The 18,220-nt window shown below is 42.9% G+C and overlaps 2 protein-coding genes across 2 annotated transcripts; one reads left to right on the forward strand and one right to left on the reverse strand.

Moving 5' to 3' along the window:
- Nucleotides 1-1,847: 1,847 nt before the first annotated feature.
- Nucleotides 1,848-3,365, reverse strand: LOC149287314 (microfibril-associated glycoprotein 3-like). Its single transcript, XM_089493020.1, has 2 exons — nt 3,086-3,365; nt 1,848-2,611 (listed from the first exon to the last, which is right to left on the reverse strand). The coding sequence occupies exons 1-2, from the start codon at nt 3,363-3,365 to the stop codon at nt 1,848-1,850; spliced, it is 1,044 nt and encodes a 347-aa protein (XP_089349146.1).
- Nucleotides 3,366-4,109: 744 nt separating this feature from the next.
- Nucleotides 4,110-17,378, forward strand: LOC149287315 (protein FAM114A2-like). Its single transcript, XM_089493022.1, has 15 exons — nt 4,110-4,292; nt 6,081-6,132; nt 6,477-6,694; nt 7,606-7,699; nt 8,309-8,407; nt 8,521-8,627; nt 9,454-9,588; nt 10,432-10,590; nt 11,085-11,205; nt 12,078-12,157; nt 13,555-13,677; nt 15,408-15,544; nt 16,247-16,319; nt 16,787-16,840; nt 17,292-17,378. The coding sequence occupies exons 1-15, from the start codon at nt 4,110-4,112 to the stop codon at nt 17,376-17,378; spliced, it is 1,722 nt and encodes a 573-aa protein (XP_089349148.1).
- Nucleotides 17,379-18,220: the final 842 nt, after the last annotated feature.

Raw genomic sequence — 18,220 nt, forward strand, 5'->3', positions numbered from 1 at the left:
CAACACAGGAGTTGAAGCGCTGAGGCAGGCGGCAGTGGCGGCGGCCGCCGCCAGCAAAGGATTCCTATATATATCTGTCAGGCAGGGGGGCCCGAGAGTTGCCGAGCGGTTGTCTTCAGCAACCGCTCGGCACCCCTTGGGCCCCCCTGACTGGCAGAAATCCAGGACTCCTCTGCTGGCGGCCGCCGCCGCCGCCTGCCTCAGTTGCGACCCCGGATTTATCGGCGTATAACACGCAGGTAGGGTTTAAGCTCCGGATTTTAGTTAAAAAAGTGCGTGTTATACGCCGATAAATACGGTATATCGTTGCCCCCCCCCCCTCCCCTCCCTGCCTGCATCTTCGCTCCATAAGACGCGGCTGATTTTTCATCCTACTTTGGGAGGAAAAAAACTGCGTCTTATGGAGCGAAAAATACGGTATATATATATATATATATATATATATATATATATATATATATATATATAAACACGATTGCATAGCTTCAATTCTGGTCGGCTTGATCCTTTTTACGCTCATTGCCATTGAATATCCAGTAAGATTCAATGATTTTCTCCCATTGATGTTTTGGGGAGCCACCCTCTCTGCATGCACACATATGTAGCATGTGGACGATTGTTCTGTAATCGAAATATGTCATCGTACATTGATGTGATGTCATACACTTCCTCAATCAAAAGTTTTAAAAAACATTTCCAGCTACAATAGTCATTTACAACGTCTGCGCTGTATTTCTGACTTATTTCATGGTATTTTGATAACAACAAAGAGGTCTAAGTGACCCCAAACTTTTGAAGGGCAGTATATATATTTGTGTGACTTCAGTTTTTTTCCCTACATGTTAGCTGGCAGAGCAGAAGATTGATTATTTGTTGAAAGTTACCCACGTTATGCTACAAAATGTAACAGATCCTTCCAATTAAACACTAGCTCCGTTGAGAGGGGAAAACAACAAACGTTACAGACAATGCAATAAGACAGAGATTACATTAAAAAGTCAATCGACTGATTAAAATGCGCTGCAGCAGGAATAGCAGGGAGTCCGCTAACTACGATAAGCTGATCGAGGCAGTTAATGCCCTAATCATAAGCTGAACTAACACAAAACACATTGCAACATCGTCTGTACTTTCACCTGGGTCTATAAACCAATCCTTAGTGATTTTTGGTCCCTGTTTGGAAAACATTTCATTTTTTCCCCCTATTGCTCAGATTTGGGTCACCATCGAGAAACATAAGTATTGCGTAAGATTTGCTTCTTGCTTCTTGGAACGTCGTTTATTGGCTAGCGACTTTGCGGTTATGACGGCTGTTCTAGCAATGCGGTAACAAAGGGGTTACTTATTACCAGGCGTCATCTTTATGGCACATGCTGTAAGATTCTGGAATACTAGATCACAGCGTCAGAATGGCAAATGTTAGCTCATGGGCAAAATCGGCCAGATGACCTAATAATGTAACTGCCCAAAAGCGCACTGAATGTATAACAAATCCAAGCCCCCTGTCCTACTCCAACGTGAGCTGTGTTTCAAAGCTCATCACTTACCTGCCTGGCTACAGTTTTGGGGATATGATTCCTGAATACGGTTTAGACTGATCATGGTTCACTACATATTATTGGCGACGCTGGCGTAGGGCTTGTTGGCACATTCAGCCGCTACAAAGGGGGAAATGGACTAGGCCCAAACTCATATCAACCCTGTATGTTGTAGGTGAGTTCCGGCATTATGAAAAGGCACCAAAGCCCATCTTAATGAATGGTGAAGAATATTAGATTGAATAAACTTGTGTGCCAGTGGGGTTTGGAATTGGGTGCAAGCCCCTTGGGTTCTGACTTGGGATGACATCAACCACATACATGATCTTCTGGTGTGGTCTCTGGATCCAACATGGCCACAACTTCCTCAGGACCAGCCATGGGATAACTGTCCTGAGAGTTATGTGTGTGGATGCTTTGCGTTTCGCACTGTGGGTGGACAGACACATTTACAGCTATCTCCTGCCCATTGATACAGCTGTCTTCAGAGTCTCCAGATGGGGATATGCTGCGTGGCAGAGGTGGGCTGATTGTGTAGATACCCAAACTATTCACCTTATCAACCTGGTCTGGATCATCTAGCCTCACGGCTTCAAACATCTCCTCCATGAAGGCCCTGCAGTTGAAGATAAGTGGGGGAAGCGGGATGCTCCTGGCCAGCTCTTCTATATAACGAGCGAACTCCATGGTTTTAAACTGAGTGACTTTGGCCAGTTCTAGAGTCTTGGCCGAGGTTATAATCGGGATACGCTTGGCTATCTCAAAAGCTTTTTGAAGTTTCTCAGCTCCTTCAGTTCTGAAGAATTCATTAATGGCTTTCTCAGTCTTTCGTAAGTGGCTGCTCATCATGCAGAGGCGGGTGATGTTCAGGATAAGAGTGATGGTGAAGGTCACCAAGCAGACAATCACATAGTAGATGCCCATATCTCCAGAGGTGAAGGTGACCCTGAGAGTAACTGTATAGAAGGACGTACCATTGCCAACAGGGTACATGCAGGTGTACCTACCACGATCGGCAAAGGTCACACTTGTTATGTTCAGAGCACCGCTTGATGAGATCACCCATTTACCTCCTAAATGAGTCAAAGGAGATAAGAACTGGATTAAAACATGGCAACTCTTTGTGCGTCATTCAAACAACTCATTATAATGATGGCACAGAATAAAAAATATTCGATTTTCAAAATATACCAATTTCAAGGCTGAGTCAAATAGGAAACCCACTATAATCACACAAACACCCATTTCCATCCCTACCAAAATCTAAAACCATGGGCTGTTGACTAAATAAGTAGGTTCTTTACATAAACATACGCCAGTTGACTAACTAAGACCATTGGTCGTAGTAGCTTAAAGAAAACTGACCAGGACCAGCGCTTGATCATCTAAAGATGAGACTCTCGAGGACCTCAAAGCTCATCAGACTGCACTTTGTGCCCAACATATATAGTTGTCAAACAAAGGGTATCCTCTGACATTCCGGATAAAAGCTGGTATTATATGTCAAAGATAATGCAAACCATTGCTGAACTCATTGCACTTCTCACCTCCTTCCACCTCTCCCAGAGGACGGCCTTTGGAGTTAAACCACATGATGTCTCCATTTTGGGTGGTGTTGAGGTTACATTCTATAACCGTGCTGCTTCCCTCTTTAGCGATCAGGTTGTGGTGTGCAGGTGAATTTGCTGAGAGTCGGAGCTGCGCATGAAAAGAGGCATTGTGCGGGCTGGGTGCTTGGGTGCTGGTTGCATTAGAAATGGTTTGTGCGCTGGCGAGGTACACAGCGAGTCCAGAACAGAGGAGGAGAGGCGCCAGAGGAGACCGCATGGGAAATAAGCCTTTCATTTGGACATGTAAACCGAGAACCTTTCCACCTCAGTCAGCAGAGCCACTGAAGAACATCCATTGGTGAAAGAGATCTTCAGATGAGGAAACCTAAAGATGCGGATTCACATCGGACATTTCTGTAGATACTTCCTCCTGTGAACATAAAAAGAATGTAGTCAAAATGTACCATTACCTGTGTGTGTATATATAAATATATAGACATATACACACATACAGTATATATATATATATATATATATATATATACACACACACACACACACACACACTTGTTCAAAAGTTTGGGGTCACTAAGAAATGTCCTTGCTTTTGAAAGAAACACACATTTTCCCCATTAAAATAACATGGAATGGATCTGAAATACAGTGTAGACGGAGTTAATGTTGTAAATGACTTTTGTAGTTGGAAATTGATTTTTAATGGATCATCATCATAGGCGTACAGAGGTCCTTTATCACTCCCATCACTCCTGTGTTCCAATGGCACGTTGTGTTGGCTAATTCAATTTTAACCGCCTAATTGAGCGTTAGAAACCCTTTTGCATTCATCTGGAACAGCTAGAAATTTCCTGGATCGCCATGAAAACAGCTCAGTGACCCCAAACTTTTGAACAGTTGTGATATATGGTGTATATATATATATATATATATATATATATAAATAAAATGATCAAAACAATCATTTACATGCAAATAATTTCTGCTATTCATAAATGATCACTAAATGAAATGCATTGCCCGGCACACGGAGAGACACAGAGAGGCGCACAGATCGCGTTCCACGAGCCGGACATTGCCAGATTCCCCCGATAACGCAAGCTCAGCACTTTCATCGTGGCGGTCTGATCGCTCTCTGCCGTTTCTAATGCTGCTTTATCAACAGCGCTGGATGCCAAACTACGAGGCAGTAAAATGTTTTTATTATTATTTATCGGTTCCTGCAGCGCCATCATATTCTGTAGCGCTGTACAAGGGTTCGTTTATAGTCTTATTATGAAGGAGATCTGGACGTGACAGATCACAAACCCACTACGTTTTGCTGTGCATTATTTTTGCACACAAATTGTATTGTCCTATTATATTAAACACTAGCGCTCTGTGTAGATGTAGAATGAAGAGTGTGTGTGTGTGTGTGTGTGTGTGTGTGTGATGTATAAATGTGATCAGGAAAGACAATGGGAATTCTTACCTAAAGTTTGGAGGAAAGAAGAGAGAGGGGGTGTGATCGAAACATTTAAATACTTAAAAGGATTTAACTTATAGGAAGTTTATTTTGGAGATGGAGAAATGTTAGGACAAGAGGCCATAATCTAAAACTAGAGGGTCAAAGGCTTAGATGTAACATAAGGGAGTTTTACTTTACAGAGAGGGTAGTAGATAAATAGCACAGCCTGCCAGCAGCAGTGGTGGTGGTGGTATTAATACAGTGAGGGGGATTTAAACACGTATGGGATAGGCATACAGCGCCTGAATCTAAGACGAGACCAACGACTGACAGGCAGGCTACAGGAGCCAAACGAGTCATATCTCCCGTCAGATTCTAAGCGTTATAGCCGAAGCCTCCAGGAGTTACCTTCCGTATTCCGAGTTATCCACACACTCATCGGCGGGGACATACACCTTCCACAAATCCTCCTCCGCCTCACATCCGGAAGCGTTCTGTTATGACAGACCGCTTCCGGGTCACGGGTGTGGGACGGGGAATGCTCAGCTCTCACTTCCGCCTGCACGGTTGTTTGGCTTCTGGACTTGACAGTGACGTGGCGGCGCGTGCTGTCACAGCCTCGTGACGTCATCGGGGTTTACCCCCCTCGTCCCATCTGCTCCGAGCAGCTACAGTAATATTACCCCGTCATAGGAAGCTGTAGACACGGACACCACGTCTGCCAGCCCGCTGGGTGTATGTATACATTACTTCACAATGCCTACCTGTATATATATATATATATAGGGGCACGGGCTATATGCGCCAAGCAGGAAAAGAAATATTACTTTAAATTACCCGCTTATATAAACATATGGTGTCATGTGGTATAATGTATGGGTGTGTGTACATATATGGGTGTATATATATATATATATATATAATGTGTATAATACATATGTGTGTGTATATATATAATCTGTATAGCACATATGTGTGTATATATATATAATAATGTGTATAATACATATGTGTGTGTGTATATATATATATATATATATATAATTTCTTAATAATAATATCATGTCATTATTATAAGTAATGATACGGAATCACATAATGCTGCGGATTGTAAATAATTGCATATATTACATACGATTGTGATCTCTTGTGAACAGAGCCCTAAATAAAAGTTTCTTTCACGTCAGATCTGTAGTTTCTTTACTATTAAATAACACAGTCCCGATATAAATGAATAATAATGATGGATCCGCAGTTGTGATCGTGCTTTCATGTGTAAGAAGGGTACTTGCGTTACAATAGACATCGTGGCCTTTAATGTGCAATGGTTTAGAAACGGCCGGCTTCACGCACAGCCCTGGGCTCCATGCCGTTCGCGTTACAGCGACTTGGCTTTGTGCAGCCTCTCGGAAGCGCCGGTTGTAAAGCCACTGGGGCGAAATACAATACGCATGGCTGCTTCGACTGTTGTGAAGAAACGTACGTTGCTGGCATAGAAGGCTGTCCTCTTATGAGCTTACCTGGTTTTAGGAGGTAGAGAGTGTTAGGCGATACGGGGGCTACGAGGGTAATGCCGGACACGGTGAGTGATGTTCTTATCCTAGAGATGTTGTAGAACGGTCTCGCTTTTCTGGAATGTTGGTTGTTGAGTATCCGTCGGGTGGGTTATAAGCTTCGGCGAAGTGCTGGGTTCTTCAGACGGTGTTTAAAGAAAGGAGAACATGGTAGAGAATCTGACAGACCAAGGTTAGGTGCAGCAGTAGAGGTCCTGGAAGTGTTAGGTGAACGAGATCACGATGGAAGATCAACGAAGAGGACAATATATGTTTGAAGATACAGGCGATGCGGGGTTATCAATCATTAGCCATTTAGGGTCAGATATAGTGGAATTTGTTAAAAAATACAACTTTTTTTTCTTCCTTCCAGATGTTTTAAACATGTCTGATAAAGACAGCAGTGAAAACACTACAGATGATATCTTGGCTCAGGAAGGGGAAGAAGATGCAGCGTCAACGGAGAACGTCTCCAAAGAGGAGCCCCGGCCAGTCGCAGAACCGGTGGCTGTAACCCGGAAGCGGCCGGAATCTAAGTCTTACAGCACATCTACGGATGAAGAGGAGAAGGCCCCGGAGAAGTCCGAAGCAGTAAGGCCGTTTCCAGAACGATTATTTATTCAGAGGTGTTGAAGCTGAGCTTGGATCTAGTTTGCATTATTCCTGGGGGGGCTGGTTCTGGGGAAGTTCATCCGAACGTAATTAGAAGCAAAGTTCGTGCTGGTTATCCATGTGAGAGATCATAATAGATTTTACTGGCAGGGAAGAACCGTCCGGCCCATCTAGTCTACCCGTCTTTCCCGATGTAGAGACTCAGACCTCAATCGGTCCTTGATCTGGTCTTGGATTCAGGAGCTTCACGTCTATCCCGTGCTCTCGCTGTATTAACCTCCACCGTTTCCGTGATAAATGATGTTGCAGAAAGAAAATAGTTAGGAGGGTTTTTCAGTAGACCTTCAAGTGGGTTTCCATCAAACCTTCATACGTTACACTAGTAAATATACTTGCTGAGGCATTTCAAAGTACTTAAGAGTAACCTGTTATTTGGCAATACCCTGTAAGATATCAGAGACCCGCGATGGAAAGCGATGTGTCACAGATCAAAGGTTGGCTTGGAAGCCATTACACTCCTTGCTCTCGGATAACACAGCCACGTGCTCCAGGAGCAGTGCCCAGGGGCTTCCGGTGCTACAGTAATAAGGCAATAAACCAGGTCCCACCTAGAAACATTCAGCACAGTCTGCCTGTTTTATTCCTGGTGACTTTGAGCTGAGGCAAAATGTAAATATTCACCACAAAAAAAAAAAAAAGATACATCCATGTTCACGTCTTTATCTTCGATCACCTAAAAGAGGCTATAGCGGCAATCGCCTTGTTTACGATTGTAGATAACAATTCCGGTTTTGTTAATGATCAGTTAGTAACATAACGTTTATCACCCGTTCTTTTCAGTAGGCTTCCGTTAATCTACCATTTTTTGTTTCTGTTTCTATCCCCAGAAGGATTCTGATTCCAAATCGCCATCGGGATGGGGTTACTGGGGAAATTGGGGCAAATCATTAATGTCTACAGCTTCAGCCACTGTGGCTACTGTGGGTGAGTACGGATAGCACACGTGGGAGTTCGTAGTTACCGTAAAGATTGTGAATTATCATCAGTTTTGCTGCACATATCAAACCGTTTGCTTACGGGGTTCATTTGAGTTCTTATCTAACATCCCATGTAACCCAGTTAAAGAGACTGACAGCCAGCTGGGATGGCATATCTGTTCTGGCTGCTCAGTGTCAGTACCAGTAATAATCTGATGCCGACCAGTCCCTCATACAGGGCCATAAAGAAGTGATTACCCATGGCTACTTGTTCCACCAGTGGCATGTCCGCCATCAGATTCCGCAGCTCCGTACAAAGGCTAGACAGAACATAACAATTAGTATGTAACATATCAAGATAACATACATAAACAACAGGTGAGGAGGGCCCTGGTCAAATGAGCTTACACTCTTACAACCAGTAACTCTGGTTTCTTTATTGCTAGACAGAAACGAAGTCGGGGAATGGTGACAATACAAAAATCACATCTTCTATATAGGTTAACACAATATATCCCACCTAGCTGCAACTATTTCATTTTCTGAACATAAATGCCCATCCCGGTGTTTTTTTTGCACCCCTTGAGTATTTTTACACCCCACTCTGTTCTTGCAGGTCATGGGATTTCTACCGCTATTGAAAAGGCTGAGAGTTCCTTAGGGGTTCCCAGCCCTGTTGAGCTTTCATTTAGAACCCGTGACGAGCCAGCAGAAGGCGAGTTACCATACCTTGAATCTTGTTGTATGGCTGAAGGATTTTATCACTGAGATGATGGTAAATCGAATTGTTTATACAAAAAAGTGTTTTCTCCCATTTATTTATTGTAGAGGCCAATTCTGGGGAGAGCAGTGGCGCCAAAGAGAGTGAAAGCTCGTCTCCTATAACAGGGGCGTTCGGTTTTCTCTCCAGCATCTCTACAGCAGTCCAAAGCACGGTAAGCGCTCACTGCAAATCGCTTCTTGGAATCTGAAATGTTTGTCTGGGCTGTAATAATTTCCTGTTACTCTCTATAAACACAGAATTGATCAACATTTGTAAAAAAAAAAGAGAATTTCACTGCCGATAAGAACCATTCAGCCCATCTAGTCTGCTTGGTTTTTAGCCCCTCTGCTTTACAGACCTAAACCTTAATCAGTCGTTGGACTCGTTTTAGATTCAGGCCATGTATTTATCTTTTCCGTGTTTAAATTCCTTCACTGTGTTAATCTCTACCACCCTCTCAGTAAAACTCTAATATATTACATCAAAGCCTCTGACGCGTTTGGATTATGACCTCATAATTCTCCTCCTTTGAAATAAACTTCCCTCCTGTACTTTGTGACTTCTGTTTGAGTATTTAAATGTTTCTACTTCTTATTCATACTTTTCTTAGCAATTTTCCATAGTTACAGGCTATAATAAGGTATTTATAAGAGAGCGTATAGTCCTGCCTTCCTGACATTAGGGCCCTTAGCTTTCTCTTCATATTTGGGATGCTAATATGACACGGGTGAGTGCGTGTGTTTGTACGATGTCTTAAAAAGACTCTAAAGACTCAGATTGTGCGGCATACGACGTACGGAACACCTATACAGTGCAGTCTGTCACATATAGTTTACTTACCACCTCTAAGAATATCTCATGCAGCTGCAAGAATTGGCTCAGAAGACAACAGTTGGACAGCTCTTCCAGTCTACAGAGCCAGAATCCACCGATTGTACGTGTATGACGTTCCGAACACCTATACAATATCACCGTTTGATCTGTGGATTCTTGTTTAGGGGAAGACTGTTCTCACCGGAGGATTAGATGCCCTGGAGTTTATCGGGAAAAAGACCATGGACGTCATTGCAGAGGGAGACCCAGGATTCAAGAAAACCAAGCGACTTATAAACAGAAACTCAACCTTATCCCAAGTAAGTTTCGACTTTTCACCCTCAAAGACAGAACTCTCGCAGGAGTCTGTGGTCCATTGCAGTATTTCACCCCACCAATGATCAGCGAATGTGTGAAGTGATGAGGCGTAGGGATGGACGTAATGAATAAATGTAAATATTCTATATATGTACGAAATAAGATTTTGCCCCAGCTTGTCTAAGCTCGGCTGTTTTGAGCCAAACCACACTCTGCTGTCATTCTTAAAGCAGGACACACTCTTTATACGGCAATTCCTTGCTATACCTTCTGCAATCACACCACCACTCCGGCAGTCGATACAGACCGGCTGTGGGCCGTTACACTTATTCTTAATAGTTCAACAGCAGGCTTAGTTAGCTAAGCTGTGCTTAGGGCAGTCTGATTATAAGTAACCTATAAATCTATACTTTGTATAAGTAATACAAGCATTCTATTACGGTGGCTGTAAGGCTGGGTGCTGATTCATAACATTCCCTTTGATTTTTAATGTAAATCTAGGTGTCATTGCCAGCTCTTGGGTGTAGGGTAGGAAACCCCAGGGCCACCTAATTGTATGGAATCATGAAATATCAGCTGTTACAGAAACAATAATTTGGCGCTATAGCTCAAGCGGATCCCTGCGTCTGCCAAAGCTCTACAATCAATTTAATTGTGTATCAGAGTTCTGGTGGTGAGTCTTCCCGCCGCATCCAAGCCAGAGAGGAAATTTGTTTCTATGATATCCGTTCAGTGCAGATGGCAACAGAACAGAAATCTGGAACAAAGGGAGATGACGTGAACACACCCGCTTTAAAACAACAATCGCTATTAATGATCCTTAACTTTTTCTTTATTTCTGGCAGGTATTGAGAGAGGCGAAGGAGAAAGAAGAACAGCGAGTCAGTGGCGCGGTTACTGCAGAGACCGATGGAAAGGCCCATTACGGGCTCCTATTTGATGAGTACCAGGGTCTCGCACACCTTGAGGCTTTGGAAATCCTCTCTAAAGAAAGTGAAGCGAAGGTTTGCTTTATATTTCGCATAAAAACAGAGCTCGTTATTATTGACGTTTAAATGCTTAAGGGGAATCGGTAAACTCTATAATGGTCTTTACAATAAGCAATCTATATGAAAAACCCAACTAACATTTATACCATGGAGAAATAAGCTTCCATACCTTCCAGATCTCCATTGTTATTCCACCCTATAATTTCTTGCCTATTGCTAAGTTGGTAGCTTTGTTGGTTGGCGGAGAAGAAGGCAAATAACAGGGAATTGATCAGAAAATTGAGAAACTGGCTAAAGAGCTGCAAAAACTGCCCTGTAGACCTTTTTTTAAAGCCTTTATGATGAAAGTAACTTTTATTGTGACAGATTTAACAGACACTTTTAGGTCTGCTCAGTGGTTCCTGAATCCCGGGCCTTTAAGGTATGTTGCGGTGATTAAGAAAGGTTGAGATTGGACCTCAGTAATGGTAACTGAGGTCCCGTATGGTTCCTCTTGCTTGTTTTCCCAGGTGAAGTCTGTTCTTAGTGCGCTGTCTGGGGACCAGCTCGCCACAGTCAAATCTGAGCTGGAGCCGTTAAAGGAAACCTTCTCTCTGGAGGAATTTGATGATGAGGATGAAGTGGAAAAGGGTAAAAACACAGTGCAGGAATCTATGTGTAATAGCCCCCCGTGAAATTCATTAATTGTGTGCTAAGCAGTGAAAAGTTAAAGGTTGCTTGATACTCAAGTTAAAATACAGGCATAATTCTGCGGAGACTCCTTTTTTTATCTTACAGGTGGGTGAGCTGGCCAATGCTGAGCCTGACTTGCCCACCTGATGTTGAAGGTCCATCGCGAAAGCCCTTCCAGACGCACATGAAGACCAAAGATGGAAGGTGGCGATTTTAGCTGGGTCAAGTCAGTTCAAGCGCACATCACCGTCTGTACCTTTTACTGTACCTGACAACTATCCCAAGGCCCGATCTCCATTCTGGAGTGGCTGAGATTTAAAATAGAAAGAGATCGGTGGACTTGGGCACGTCAAAGGACTGACCCATAAACCCAGCAATTAATTGTCATATTTGTAGTCTCTTGAAAGTAGTTGGAAAGTATGATTCCATATATATATATATATATATATATATATATATATATATATAATTAATGGACACACACTTTTACTGAAATGTAGTTTAATTACAATGTAAATGAATGTAATGTAAAGTCTGTATAGTTCCTGCATGGGAATATGGCATGCGAATGCATTAAAGCCATGTCGGTGGGGAGAAAACCAGAGAGAATATTTTTAATAATATTTGAAATAGTTTTTACAAAAAGCTTTCCCATTAGGATTCTGAGTATCTCCCAGAATGTATCTCTCCTAATTGGCCGATTATTTTGTATATTTTTAAATATTGTTGTTTTGGTTTTTTTTGTACCTTATCAAAAGATTGCAACTACCCATTGGATTCTTAGACTTTTGTGAATAGTCGTCTTACCTCTGCTAATGATTTTCACGCAGGGGATGAAGATTTCAGCCAGGAGGTAACTGCGTTGTTCGAGGCGTTACAGATCTCAGCCAAGCCGGATAAACTGACCAGAGTGAGTGCGCTTGCCCCTGTCCCTATCATCAACGACATCCTTTTACTGTGTGATCTAGCGTTTGGTTACCAGGCGGTTGTGTGACGGCGTTCACCATGAATAAAGTGTAACGATCGTCCTCACAGAACACACAGTATTTGATGGCAAAGGTCCAAATCAGGGGAACTGTGTTGGGGGTGTGGTTAGAGGTGGGGGTGTGGTTAGAGGTGGGGGGTGTGACCAGACACAGGAAGGGTTGTGGTCAGGGCAGGGCCACCTGTTCACCATACTTGAGGAACCACCTTGCAGTGCCCAGCTTCAGGGCGTCGGAAGATGGCCATGTGGGAGCAGCCGTGAAGGTCCATGCTGGAACAGCACAGACCGCCATTGATTTTACAGCTCCCTGGGCCAGTCAACGGAGATGGGAGTACCAGCTATATGAGGGCCAGTGGGGCAGCTGTGAGGGCCAGTGTCATTGTACTTAGGACTATTTCATCGTTATCCTCAATCATTTTCCATACTAGAATGTAATGGGAACCAAGCGCACCGAGTATTCCTTGGCCTTTGTTGCCAAAATCTTCCTCTGGTCCTTGGATTAATAGTCGGCTTTTTTTTGGCTTAGTGCCTCGTCCCTTTGTTGTATTGTTCCCTAATATAACAGATGGCACTGGTCTTATTGGTTGAACAAAGAGGCACACTTTATTAATGAAACATACAGCACATATAAAGCTAGACCCACAGTGCTATCTGCAATTCAATCTCGCATCTAAAAACGAGAGTGGCAAGAGGCGACCAATCAGCTTTGCCGTTAAAGCACCTGTGTCCCCTCTGAATCCATTTAACTCGGGGACTAATCAGATGAAGAGGACATAGTGACGAATGAGAAAAGGGCCTACTTTGCTGCCTATTTTAACTAGTCCCAGCGGCCAGGCTTAACCTTTATTATAGCGGCCGCTTAGGTAGCGTTCTCGGGAACAAACTGTTAACAGCAACGAAAAAGCGGCGTTTAGCACGGTGGCTTCCATGACTTAGAACGTTACTCGCTGTTGGCCACTCAAGTCATCTGCAACATGTTCGTTATCTGTCCCCTGCGGCTCCTACATAACTCTACACGCTAACATCTCAAATTTTGAGCACTGGCCGGTACATGTCCAGAATCTAGAAAACCCGACACATGTTTAGATGTTTGACTTTTTATTTGCTGCAATGCCATGCGTGGCCACTAGGTGGCTGCCACAGCTGCTCAGATCTGATGCATTTAATTTCAGAACTTAGTTGGTAAACTTTAGGGGTAAAGTTTAAGAAATGCAGGAGAGTAATCGTGTGATCAATGTGTGAACAGATGGCTTTTCTACATCTTTATTGATTGCCTGGTCAGATTAATTATTCCCATATTCTGCCATCTATTCCCCTTTCAGGCACGGAAAGCGGCTTACAGTTGGGTGGCCGGAGTGGCGGCACAGCAAACAAAGGGAAGCGAGGAACAGACTGACGCAGAGGTCACGGAGGTCACAGAGCCGCAGAAGAAAACCACTGTTGAGGTGAACAGCCTGAAAAATGCTGCAATAATCAGGGGATGAATCAGGGGATGTGATCGGGGAATGATGGAGAAATGCAATAGTTTGTTTTGGCTCATGGGTTATATAACATCTGCTATAACATTAGTTTAACTTCTGTTGTGTGTAAACTGTTTGAGGGTTTCCTAAGAGATGCTATTTTGGAGTATCTCAATGAAAATAAGTGTATGACTCCATATCAGCATGGGTTTACAAGGGATCGGTCCTGTCAAACTAACCTGATCAGCTTTTATGAGGAGGTGAGCTCAAGACTGGATCGGGGTGAATCGCTGGATGTCGTATATCTTGATTTTTCCAAAGCATTTGATACGGTGCCACATAAAAGGCTCGTACATAAAATGAGAATGCTTGGGCTGGGGGAGAATGTGTGTATGTGGGTAAGTAACTGGCTCAGTGATAGGAAACAGAGGGTGGTTATTAATGGTACATACTCTGAATGGGTGACTGTTGCTAGTGGGGTACCACAGGGGTCAGTTTTGGGTCCTATTCTTTTTAATATATTTATTAATGACCTTGTAGAGGGATTGTATAGTAAAGTATCAATCTTTGCAGACGATACTAAGCTCTGTAACGTGGTTAACACAATAGAGGACAGCGCACGATTACAAATGGATCTGCATAGGTTGGAGGCTTGGGCTGGGATGTGGCAGATGAGGTTCAACACAGATAAATGTAAGGTTATGCACATGGGGAAGAAAAATCCAGGCTGGGAATATGTATTAAATGGGAAAACACTGGGGACGACTGACATGGAAAAGGACTTAGGAGTTTTAGTTAACAGTAAATTTACCTGTAGCGACCAGTGTCAGGCAGCTGCTGCTAAGGCAAATAAAATCATGGGGTGCATCAAAAGGGGCATAGATGCCCACGACAAGGAAATAATTCTACCCCTGTACAAGTCACTAGTCAGACCACACATGGAATACTGTGTACAGTACTGGGCACCAGTGTACAAGAAAGATATAGTGGAGCTGGAGAGGGTTCAAAGACGGGCAACCAGAGTAATAAGGGGAATGGGAGGACTACAGTACCCAGAAAGATTATCAGAATTAGGGTTATTTAGTTTGGAAAAAAGACGGTTTAGGGGGGATTTAATAACTATGTATAAATATATAAGGGGACAGTACAGAGATCACTCCCAGGACCTATTTATACCCAGGACTGTATCTATAACAAGGGGACATCCTCTACGGCTGGAGGAAAGAAGGTTTCTACACCAGCACAGACGGGGGTTCTTTACAGTAAGAGCGGTGAGATTATGGAACTCTCTGCCAGAGGAAGTGGTAATGGTAAACTCAATAAAAGAGTTCAAAAGGAGCCTGGACGTGTTTCTTGAAAGCAATAATATTACAAGTTATGGATATTAGATTAATAGGGACAGAACGTTGATCCAGGGATTTATTCTGATTGCCATATTTGGAGTCGGGAAGGAATTTTCCCCCTGGTATGGGGCAATTGGCATCTGCTTCATAAGGGTTTTTTTGCCTTCCTCTGGATCAACACAGTAGGGACACAATATGTATATAGGTTGAACTTGATGGACTTTGGTCTTTTTTCAACCTTATGAACTATGTTACAATGTTAAATGTGGAAGCCACATGGCTTCAAAGATTCTGGAACACTGTATGTCAGAAACTCATATTGTGTCCGAGCCCTTCGTTTAAAGTGTTAATGGCTCTGTTCTCTGATGGCAGGAAATCCATGACCTGGCGATTCGCAGTCTGGCAGAACTATCCGCCTGCTCTATGGAAATGTTCCACAAGTCGGCTACATTAATCCTTCACGGAGAGACGCAAGTTCCTGCGATATCAAGGGGAAAGGCCCTGTCCCAGTAAGTGCACGCGGTCTTGCTGCTCCCCATTCTCACCGTACAGCTACTGCGTGAACATCGGCAACTGCAAACAGCACAGGTTACAGTCAGTGACCCCCCCATAAAGATATTTCGCGAGGGGTGCAGCTTCTGTCACTTTTCCCAAATCCTACATTTTGCATTCCAGTTCGCTAATCAAACCTAACAGACGTCTTGATCTCGGTATATACATAGTTAAGCCTCCCCATTACGTTCTCTGTCCCCTCTTGTTTAGTCGCTGGTTATTGTTGATTGATTCAGGCAGCCGTTTCGGTGAGGGTGGGGTAAGGAGAAAGGCCAATGATTTCTCATAGACGCGAGTCTGTAATTAAATAATTTCCCAATGGCTTGCAGTGGTAAGTATCTGCTTTTGAGTGTAATACAAAGGTGTATTTCATAGCAGGGACACTTTAATAATACCTTTTGTAGTCTGTGGGTAAGGATCAGTTGAGCCAAAACACGTTTTATTTTGTCCCCACTACTACATAAGGTATCCATGCACAGAATTTAAATGGATGGGTAGTATAGAGATACATAGAATGGTCTGGAGTGGAGATGCATCTGAGTGGGAGCCATAGGGCCAGTAATTCACCGTTTGATGTTATTGTGGTCTACTCGTTTGCCTAGTGGTCCACTAATAGGACCCCCAGTTCCTGGTTTAATTTTGCATTCTTTTTCTTCTAGAATGACAATTACGTTGTGCAAAGAACTCTCACAGCTTTCAAAGAAAGTAACGACTTTGCTGACGACTACCGGGGTAAGCGTGTGCTGGATACGGATACGTTAAATCTTTTATTATCCTTTCCAATGCATGCGGCGCGGCCCGTTTCTTTCACTCCTCTGATGTTGGAAAACACATTTTGAGCACTTAATGGATTTATGGCTTGGAAGCGATTGCTTAAGGTTTATGAAAGTTTTTGAAGAGGGTGTATTTTGTTGCGCATCTTTATTCTTATGGCCAGAGTTTAAATTCAAAATATGTTAATCCAGATTCATCGACGCTATCAACACAAGTCAGGCCTCTTCACTATTTATACGATTTCATATTTTGAGTGCATCTGTAGGTTAGCAGAGGAGGAGGATATTCAGGCGAAGTTTATATTTAATGGTTTGTCAAAGTACAGAAAAGTCGGCTTTAATCAATAAAACAATACAGGAAATTATTATTTTCTTTGCTATCCAACCTATTAATACGTAATAACATATGTTATTTTTTTTTTGCAGGCTTCAGAAAAGTCTGATGTTTTGAACCCATTAATTACGGCCGTCTTTTTAGAGGTGAGTGTGGATCACAGATGTACCTAATCGAGATCAGAGAGTAGAGCATGTGTGGATCCACAGGACGGACATGCTAACACGGCTTCCCATTTCAATCAACTTTATTTAGACAGTTGACATGTACACAGCTTGATGCATGTCACGCAGGTTGTCGGGTGTCGGGTGTTGTTGGTGTGTGTACTTTGTGAACCTCTATTCTCTGAGTAACTCCAGGCTCCCGCATGTCGTGACTCCTTTAATGTCATTGTTTATGTCTGGGGGCATCTTGTGAAAGGTTCAGCTCTTGGAAGCTTTGGAGGTTTTGTATCACCTACACTGCTAAATTAATACTTTTAGAACTAAACTACAGCATTAAAAAAAACAATCCCCACACCTGTCACATAATAATAATAATAATTCTTTAATCAAGTGAATTGTGCTTCATTCATTCATTCATTCATTTCTTTTTTAGGCCTCTAACAGCGCTTCCTACATCCAGGATGCTTTCCAGCTTCTGCTGCCAGTCCTTGAAATATCCCATATCCAGAGCCAGACATAATCCACATTTAATTTATCGGCCAATGCTATTTTCTGCGCTATTGCTTCCTCCTCTGTTGACTTGGACCATCCCCGGTTGTCACCACTGAGATTAAAACCCAGTTTCCCAATTTCTGGCCACGAAACTATCTGCCCAGAGGACGTCTCCCAACACGGAACCAAATGAGAATCCACAAACACCGGAAAACCTTCCGTCGGAGTCAGCAGGGAAATAAAAACAGCCGTGCATTGAATTAAAACCAGTCGGGGGAATCGAGAGCTCTTTTCTTCTTGTATTTTTCCTTTATGAGTGCCGCCATTGTGTGCGATTCCGCAGGCAGCCGACGGATACCAAGGTTCAACCCGGATGTCTTGCAAAATGTAACCTAAACATCTATACCTGTTGAGATGTCCTCGGAGGGCTATTGTGCCCAATATATCACGTTCTCGTGCACAGTCGGTGGTTCCCACTGATTAGTATTAGTTATACTGCTTCCAGACGTGGTGCCTCGCAGTGTCGGGGTGTGTTTCTTGATGCTGATGTGTCATCCCTCTGTTTGTCCTGTAGATAAAAGCTTGTCTACCGCCCTACTGTAAAAATATGTTTTAAGTACTCTTATAAATGCTAAACTCTGTATTTTTATCTTTTTTTTGTAAGCATATATAACCATAAAACAGCAAAAAAAATATACATAGCACCTCTTTGTCCCCGATCTAATAATCTTTGGGGAAAAGCTGTTGGAATTGGTGATGCGTAACTTTTTAACCTTATTAAAGAGTTTGCATAATAGAGTAAAAAAAAAAAGAAGGGTTTTGAAAGACTTAATTGTGGATAATTTTGTTGTAGTTGCAATGTGACCAAAA

Source organism: Sceloporus occidentalis, unplaced genomic scaffold, assembly GCF_023333645.1.
Source record: "Sceloporus occidentalis isolate IW3139 unplaced genomic scaffold, rSceOcc1.0.p SCAF_62, whole genome shotgun sequence".
In the NCBI taxonomy this organism is placed as follows: Eukaryota; Metazoa; Chordata; class Lepidosauria; order Squamata; family Phrynosomatidae; genus Sceloporus; species Sceloporus occidentalis.

Excerpts from the sequence above, each read along its gene's own strand:
- LOC149287315 (XM_089493022.1), top strand. The coding sequence starts at position 4,110 with ATGAAATGCATTGCCCGGCACACGGAGAGACACAGAGAGGCGCACAGA. Across the intron at positions 10,591-11,084 it reads CTAAAGAAAGTGAAGCGAAG|GTGAAGTCTGTTCTTAGTGC; the intron begins GTTTGCTTTATA and ends TTGTTTTCCCAG. Across the intron at positions 15,545-16,246 it reads AGGGGAAAGGCCCTGTCCCA|AATGACAATTACGTTGTGCA; the intron begins GTAAGTGCACGC and ends TTTTTCTTCTAG.
- LOC149287314 (XM_089493020.1), bottom strand. The coding sequence starts at position 3,365 with ATGCGGTCTCCTCTGGCGCCTCTCCTCCTCTGTTCTGGACTCGCTGTG. Across the intron at positions 2,612-3,085 it reads TCTGGGAGAGGTGGAAGGAG|GAGGTAAATGGGTGATCTCA; the intron begins GTGAGAAGTGCA and ends TGACTCATTTAG.